The sequence below is a fragment of the Magnolia sinica genome, chromosome 8 (genome assembly GCF_029962835.1).
Source record: "Magnolia sinica isolate HGM2019 chromosome 8, MsV1, whole genome shotgun sequence".
In the NCBI taxonomy this organism is placed as follows: Eukaryota; Viridiplantae; Streptophyta; class Magnoliopsida; order Magnoliales; family Magnoliaceae; genus Magnolia; species Magnolia sinica.
This window is the reverse complement of record NC_080580.1, coordinates 13,984,024-13,992,832: the sequence shown is the minus strand read 5'-3', so window position 1 is coordinate 13,992,832 and position 8,809 is coordinate 13,984,024. Positions and strand designations below refer to the sequence as shown.

The window sequence follows — 8,809 nt, the reverse complement described above, 5'->3', positions numbered from 1 at the left end:
TTTAACCGTTAAAACATTTTTTTATCACACTTGATAATAATATAATGGTCCACCTTTATAGTCAACATGAAATCTAAATCTTAGGTTGATGGTCCAGGCAGTGGAGGGATTAGATCATAAGTGTGTGTATGTGTGTGTGTGTGTGTTAGGCAGATCAACGAACTTTCTTCACAATAGGGTAGATTAAAGTTTGTAAGGTGGTGGATCACCATAATTGGAATCTTCCAAAACCCTCACTCATTATCAATTTATAGATCCTATTATACCAAGGGAACACTAGAATATATATATATATATATATATATATATATATAGATAGAGAGAGAGAGAGAGAGAGAGAGAGAGAGAGAGAGAGAGAGATCCATCTCCCTTCCCTTTATCATTATCATCATCACCACCACCTCTTCTCTATGGTCCACCTGAGTGGATGGAATGCGTGATCCTTGGACCTACTAGAGGATTAGACGTTTTCCTTGGGATCTCCTCCATTAGAAAAAGATTAGGGAGAGACTTCGTAGGTTGGAGGATAAGCATCGACAATCTCTCTTTTTTATTTGTGAAAGATCATAAAAATATAAATAAAACACATTAAAGTTCAAATACACATCAATGTCAGCAACATCTACATAGATAACCTACTCGACAAAGGATAGAAATCTATGGATACTTCAATGCATTAAGTGTAGAAAACACTCTCATGTTTGTGATGAGTACCACCAAAAATCAAATTCACCACATCATTCAACCTCGAAGCTATGAAATGTTGGCACTTGGCAACAGTGAAACAATGACGCTGCCTCTAGATGGGTTTGATCTTAAAATGCAGAGAAATGAATGAGAACACAAAGCATTTCTAGTCCTAAACAAGGTAACAGAAGATGCAAAGCCCTTTAGGATCTTTGTTGCTCTGGATGTCGACAAGAGATCCGATCTTCGAAGTGGTGAAGGAGATGTGCTCGTTCCCCATCACGATCTTGAGCTCCTGCCGGCCCACCCGGTCCGGCTCGAGCCAGTTGTTATCGTCTTCCTTCATTATCTGGCTCTCGGCGATGATTCTTCGGCATTCTTTGAGGATGGCAGGAGTGAGGAAGACTTCCTTACGAATCATTGTATCGTTCTTGTAGTTGGAGTTGTTGGCGTATCGGAGCTTCTCGTCAGGCCGAAACTCGAACTTTAGGAATTTGTGCCCGAATTTACCCTTATGCCCTACGTAGTATCTCAGATAGAACTCTCCTTGATTTTCCACTCCTGACATTTTCCTTCTTCTTCCGTTTTCCTGCTAGCTTCTCGTCTCTTCTCGTTTTGATTTTTCTCGTGGAGAGAGTGAGCATCGACAATCTCATTACTAGGATCTTCCACATGATTAACCTCATGTATGTATGATCTGAACCATCCTCTTAGTTTATGTATTTCTAGAAATTTGATGTCATGATGCATAGGTATTCCTAGGAATGGATCCATTTTAAATCATGAAAATCATGCATATCCACTGCGTTTATGCTCAATGGACACACTTACCTCAATGTGATTTCTTCCACATAAATTGGAGATTCGTCTGATGATGCTCTGATAACACTGGAAGTCTTCTCGGATGAGTGGGCCCGCATGATCTAATAGTCTACATGATCTTCGGACCTTCACATAAAGTCAAAGATGGATGGTCAATGTCCAAATGTCCACCTAACCAATATTAAAGGAGCAAAGAGGATAGGATCTATCAACTCTCTAATTCTATGGTTAAGATGGTCCCCAGATTATGATCAATGTTTTAGCTTATCCGGAAGTGAGCCTAATGGATAAATAGAACACTTAATTTTCTTAATATTTTTTTTCTAAAATCTCTCTCGGTTGTATGAATGATATGATTGAGGAGATAATCCCTTCTCATCTGATATCTCCATTTTCTCAATCAAATAATTGTTGAATTTAAAATTAATTTTATTATGAAATATAATTTCAAAAGAGAAAGTAAAAGAGGAATTCGAAGGGAAATTCACATGGGACCCACCCACTAGCGGTTGCCAACAAGTGGACCCACCATGGCCATGTCCAACATAAAAAAGGTCCAATCATATATGGATTGTATGTCATATCGAAATTACCTTTGATTGTCCTGATATCCATTCAATGGTGGGGAAAATGAATCCTCTAATCATAGCTAGGAAAATCATCCATCATTATTAGAGACAATTATACTTTTATTCTTTTTAAAATTATGATATTCTTGATTTTATAAAGGTACAAACTTTTTCATTAAAAAAATAAAAAATAATAAAAATAATTAAAAAAAAAAAAAACCCTATATTTTGAAATAAAATCATAGAAAATAACAATCTTAGTTTCAAAGATTCCAAACTCATGGTGCACCATAAATAATTTTTACAGGAAAGATGTGGTGCATGTTATGTTGGTATGCACCTAGTTGTTAGGTGATCAATTGTTCTTACCAAAACAGACGTGATCACCTACACCTACTGAATGCATGATAACATGGCGAACAACCCATTTTTCCCATGTCACATGCGTAGGATATCTAACCCATTCAAAAAAAGGAGGGTCGCACCACCAAGATCACCTCTTTAAAAAATAAGGATGATTGGCATGTTAGGTGGGCCGCACCTGCATATTAGAAGTGGGTAATGCCAGGTGCGTTCATCAATGTTCATTAATTCGTGCACGGGCCAACGTAGGATCCACTAGGTTTACTATGCAACTTATTTATGGCTTAGATCTAATTAGATTAAGGAATCATCAAATGATTTGTCCACTTATCCCTTGTTCAAAATTGTTTTAACTCATTTTTAAAGTTTTCAATTGTTAAAGTTCTATTTTAACTGTTAAAACCTTTTTTTACCACACTTGATAATAATATGATGATCCACCTTTGTGGCTAACATGCGATTTAAATCTTAGGTAGATGACCTAGGTAGTCAAGGGATTAGATCAAGTGTGTGCATGTGTGAGGTGAATCAATGAACTTTCTTCATAGCAAGGTACATTGAAGTTCATAGGGTAGTAGAACACAATAACCTGAATCCTCATAAATCCAACTTGTTATCTATTTATTCTATCCTATTGCAAAAAGGGAATGCTAGAATAGAGAGAGAGAGAGAGAGAGAGAGAGAGAGAGAGAGAGAGAGAGCTTGGGCGTGACCCTGCTTGGATGTCCCACCTAGAGAGAGAGAGAGAGAGAGAGAGAGAGATCATTCTCTCTTCCATTTATCATCATCACCACCACCACCACCTCTTCTCTATGGTCCACTTGAGTAGATGGAACCGGCCATCCTTAGCCCCTAGTGGAGGATTAGATGTTTTCTCTTGAGATCCCCTCCATCCGCGATAGATTAGGGAGAGATTTTCTAGGTTGGAGGATATCAACATCAACAACCTTATGGTTGGAATCTTCCACACAATTAATCTCGTGCAAGTATGATAAGAACCATCCTCTTGGTTTATGTATTTCTAGAAATTTAATATTATGATGCATGGTATACTTAGGAATGGATCCATTGTAAATCATATGTATCCATTGTGTTTATGCTTAATGGACTCAACACTTACCTCAGTACGACACATAAATTGGAGATCCGTCTTATGACACTCTGATACCACTAAAAGTCAACTCGAATGGGTGGGCCCATGGGTTCTAATGGTCTACACATAAGACACTCTAATACCACTAAAAATCAACTCGAATGGGTGGGCCCATGGATTCTAATGGTCTACACGATCTTGGAACCTTCACATAAAGCCGAAGATAGACAATTTATGTCCAAATGTCAGGAACAAAGAAGATCTTGTCAACCCTCTGATTCTACGGTGGAGATGGCCCCCAAATTACAATCAACATCTTAGATTGTCCATAGGTGAACATAATGAACAAATACAATATTATTAATTTTCTTATCTCTCTTTTTCCAATGAAATTATCATTAAATTTAAAATTTAATTTTAATTATGAAAGATAAGCAAAAGAGTAATTCATAGGAAAATTTATGTGAGACCCACCCACCACCATGAGTCCATGGCCAATATATATATATATATATATATATATATATATATATATATATATATATATATATATATATATAGTTAGGATCATAAATGGATTGTGTATGATGTGGTACTTACCTTTTATTAGTCATGCATCTTGCTGGGATGATCTTAGATATATATCCAGTTAATGGCGGGAAAATGAATGGTTCTTTAATCATAGCCAAGAAAATCATCCTTAGTTATTAGTAGAGGTGTACACGAGTCGAACCGAGTCTAGCTTGGCACAACTCGACTCGGCTCGGCCACTAGCTGACCCTAGCTCGAACTCGGCTTAACTCAGTCCTCGAGCTTGACTGGCCAGCTCGGCTCTACTCAGTTCAAGTCAGCAGCTCGAGCCAAGATCGAGCCGAGTTCGCCTGTGCAGCATTTTCACAAACACATGGACTACACCTTCAAATTCTAACCGTATGTAAAATAACAGTAGCAGCTTTACAGGTATTTCATCAAACACCTTGTAGATAACATCAAAATCAAGAAAAAAGGGTATTTGTTTTATATACATACCTTCCTTGCCACCAACCGACACTTCGTTGACTCATTTCGTCAAACACTTGGTGAGCAACATCAATATTAAAGTAATGTTGAGACTCAAATATTGCATAATTTTTTCCATTTATATTTTGGTTTTATGAACATGAATCAACTTAATGTTCTATTTTACTCATGTATGTGTTGCAAGGAGAATTTAAGAGCTTGGATTGAAAAAGGATGCTAAAAGCATGGATTTGATGCTCAAGAATCACCAGGGCAATGGATGAATCTTAGGAGACCAAGATTGAAGAATTCACATGCTAAAGATCTAAGAAAATCAAGTAAGGAATAAAAAGAATCGAAGATTTGAAGTGAAGAATCTTAAAAACGTCTTGAAAAAGTATATTCTTAAACTTTGAAGTTTATTTTGAGAAACCACATGGCGTAAAAATCTATTTTAAATAAACTGCGCAGCAAGAAGTCTATTTTGAGAAACTGCCTAAATTTGAGGTAATTTCTAGAGTTTTCCAACTTTGTACGAAAATTAGAGTTCCCCACTTATAAATAGGGCTTCCCAGGGCATTCCTAAGCATCATTAAAAGTATTCAAGAGCAAAATTTAAGGTTTTTAGAGGGTTTTCAATTTTATTAAAGTTTTATAAGTTATTTTTTCCTTTTAAATATTTTCTATTTACATTTATTTCTTTCTTGTTACTTTCTTTCTCTATTCTAATTATGTTTTTATAAGTTCCTTCCAATCCAAGCTAGAATGGATGCACATTAGTTTAATGTTTTCATAGTTATGATGATTGATTATTTTAATGATGAGAAGAATGGTGTATACATGTTATCTATTGTTTAGGTCTAGGTTTTTTATCCTCATGTGAGAATTATATGTTTCCATCATATGAGATCCACATTGATGGATAGGCTTACCCTAGATCATTTAGATTTCCTAGATAGGAGAGGTTCTCAACTTGTTATATTTCTTTGATTTTCATTATCTTATAGATATGATTTCTTAAAATCATTGATGCTTGAGAATATATATCAATGGTGCAAATCCATGATTTTCTAATCTTTTACATCATTTATTAAAATATTTAAACTATTTTATTTTCCGATTAGGCTGACCATAGTGCTCAGATCCTAGTTGTGTTATCCAAGTCATCATGATTTTGGAACATTAACCTATGTGTAGAATTTTGAAGTTTGGGTGTTATTTTAATTCAATTGAATTACATTCATTTAAAACTCTTAAAATTAAATCATCAGTTTAGTTTTTTTTATTACTTAGTTTGTTTTGCATTTGATTTTCTCCTTCTCACAATTCGTCTCCATGTGCGATCAACTCTATATTCACAAGATATTACTTACGAACCTCTGCACTTGGAGGCAAGCAATCAGTCACCGAACTGGTTCGATCCGTGTTCGATTCAAGTTAGGTTCGATCCGAGTCGAGTCGAGCTCAGGCAAGCTCAAACTCGGTTCGAAATTTTTTCAAGCTCAAAAAATCAGCTCAACTCGGCTCGAACTCAGTTTCTAACCAAGTCGAATTGATCTTTTTCAAGTCAAGTTGAGCGAGCTAACCGAGCTAACTCGTTTCGTGTACAGCCCTAGTTATTGGAGATAATTATAAACTTTTTTCTTTTTGAAATTCTGGTATTCTTGATTTTCGAAAGGAATTTGAAAATTTACAAAAAAACTCTCATTAAAAAAACACCTTATATTTTGAAATAAAATCATAGATAATACCAATCTTAGAATATACTAATTTAATAGTCTAGCTGTCATGCATATATTGCCCCCTCCAATGTGGAGCAAAACGTGGATCAATCCAAAGCTTCAAGGTGCACCATAATTAATTTTGGTGGGAAAAATGTGGTGCAAGTTCAGTTGACTTTCCCGCCAAGGTGACGGTGTCACATGCGTATATCTGACCCATGCAAAAAAGGTAGGCTGCACCATCAAGATCACCTCTTTCAAAAATCAGTCTGATCCACTCTTTAGGTGTGCCGCAGGTTCACCTCTTTCAAAAATCAGGTTGATCCACTCGTCAGGTGGGCCGCACCTGCAGATTAAGTGAGGTTCATTAGCCACATGGAGTCATAGATCAGCCCAATTTTGGCCAAGTGATCTTCATCGCTCGACCGACCATTTGAATGGCTTCAATGTCATACGCGAAGTCACAAACAACATTTTGGCAGGAAAGCCGGCAGTTGGAGATCATCTCTTACCAAAAGCAGAAAGATCGGAGCCCATGGTTACTACATCCAAACCATTGATCTGATGGCCCCCTTCACAAATGAACCATGCCCAAAATATCTCTTCATTTGGAGAAATCTAACCTTTCCATTGTTGGCATGTAAGTGCATCATTAAGAAGAAATTCACCAATATATAGTCCACATTCAATGGAGAAAATACAAACGATTAGATGGTAAGGATCGACCAACTTCAGATATTTTTTTACAATGGTCCATCCATGATGGGGCCATAGGATTAACTGCTGGGATAAACCAGCCATGGCCCCTCATATGTACAAATTCTACGCACGACATCACAAACAGGAAACTCAATCTCCTTGATAAAATACACGATATTTTCATTTTTAATGCACGTATTGTCTTGCATGGGAACGGACAGAGACACAACGTACTCCCACAAATATATAATACCCATAGTAGGACCATGTTGCACCCTTGCAATCATCGCCGTTAGTTTTTTTGTTTTTTTTTTTCTAATCTTTCTTGCTCTAGCTAGCCTTGCCAATCTCCCTCTCATGGGCCCTCTCATGGGCCCCGTCATGGTGACCCTCATCGGCATCATATCGACGGTCGTCGTCGTCCTGATCTACGATTGCATTTTTCTGAGATGGCGTGAACGGCGCCGGCTTGGCCCACCATCTTCATCACGTGAAGAAAGGAGTAGGTTAGGGAATTCTATTATACAAATGATCCCAGCGTATAAGTACCGGAAAGAGGCGCAGATCAACGGTTGTGAAAGCGAATGTGCGGTGTGCTTGTGCGAGTTCGAGGAGGGGGACGAGGTACGCCTGCTGCCTGAGTGCTTGCACTCTTTTCATGCGCCTTGTATCGATATGTGGCTCTTCTCGCATTCCAACTGTCCGCTCTGCCGGACCCATTTGGTTCCTCCACCCATTCTACAGCCAGTGGTTGCACCAGAATCCGGTGGTTTGCGGAATTTGGTTGCGTAGTCAATGGTATTCTCTTGCGCGTGTGTGACATATGTGCCATTCATCAGGTAGGGTCCAATGGGCGACGGTGAACTGTTGTGGGCCCGAAGTTTAGGAGGTAGGGCAAAGCTGAATATGTTGAAGTTGTCACTGACCATTTATACACTGCGTGGGGTAATTTGATGTGTGGACTTGATGTGATTTAGATGGGCCTCACCTGATGAACGGCCTTCATGTTGTACATGTGTATCAAAGATGAGCCACTTTACTTCTGGTTCAAGCAAGTGAGAACCGTTGAAATTCATCAGTTATGCCATGATAGGGCTTGAAAGTATTTTTGTTGCGCATTTTATTGTATTCTAATATTTAGGAAGGTTTTGTATTCATCTCTAAAATTGAGATAATATATATATATATATATATATATATATATATATATATATATAATCTTTTTGATTTCTAAACTTTAATGGCTGGAATTTTCCCATCTAGTAGATTTTTGGCATCAATGGGAATTCCAAATGGACCTATCATGTGAACAAGTTGTATTATTTATTGATGAGGTATAATTTTACAAACTAAATTAAGATAAGAAAACTATACAAATCATCATATCAACTGTTCTATCCATATTTTATGCTTAGTTTGCGTTAGGTGGATTGGCTTTTAATGTTGGTAATGTACACGAATAATTCATGATGGATTCGTAGTAATAATCACGGATCATATGTGCTTGTTACATTAATGACAAATTATCCTTTTATAGAGAAAAAAATCTTTACTTTTCACTGTAAACCTGCATCCAATAGAAATACACGATGATTTTTTATTGAGATACATTAGTAGTCGCAGGAAATTCACAGGCAATCTGCTTATGCTGATAGTGGGTTGGATGGAACTATTGGCACTCAGACCTAAACACATCTAGTATGAGCATGGGATACAGTGAATTGGCCTTGAGATTGAATTTGGCATCAATGGTTATTCTTAGTGGTTGTGGCTATCATGTGAACAATTTGTATTATTTAACAGTGAGGGCTACTTTTACAAATTAAAAAGATGAGCAAACTATATAGATTATTGGA

The 8,809-nt window shown here is 37.1% G+C and overlaps 2 protein-coding genes across 2 annotated transcripts; one reads left to right on the top strand and one right to left on the bottom strand.

Annotated features, from left to right (window-relative positions):
* Window positions 1–546: 546 nt before the first annotated feature.
* On the bottom strand, window positions 547–1,320 carry LOC131253872 (protein mago nashi homolog). The gene is given in 1 exon segment (XM_058254999.1): window positions 547–1,320. A coding segment is annotated over 1 exon segment (456 nt). The 5' UTR covers window positions 1,256–1,320; the 3' UTR covers window positions 547–799.
* A 6,014-nt stretch (window positions 1,321–7,334) lies between these two features.
* Window positions 7,335–7,745, top strand: LOC131254139 (RING-H2 finger protein ATL51-like). Its single transcript, XM_058255145.1, has one exon. The coding sequence runs from the start codon at window positions 7,335–7,337 to the stop codon at window positions 7,743–7,745; it is 411 nt and encodes a 136-aa protein (XP_058111128.1).
* The last annotated feature ends 1,064 nt before the right edge of the window (window positions 7,746–8,809 follow it).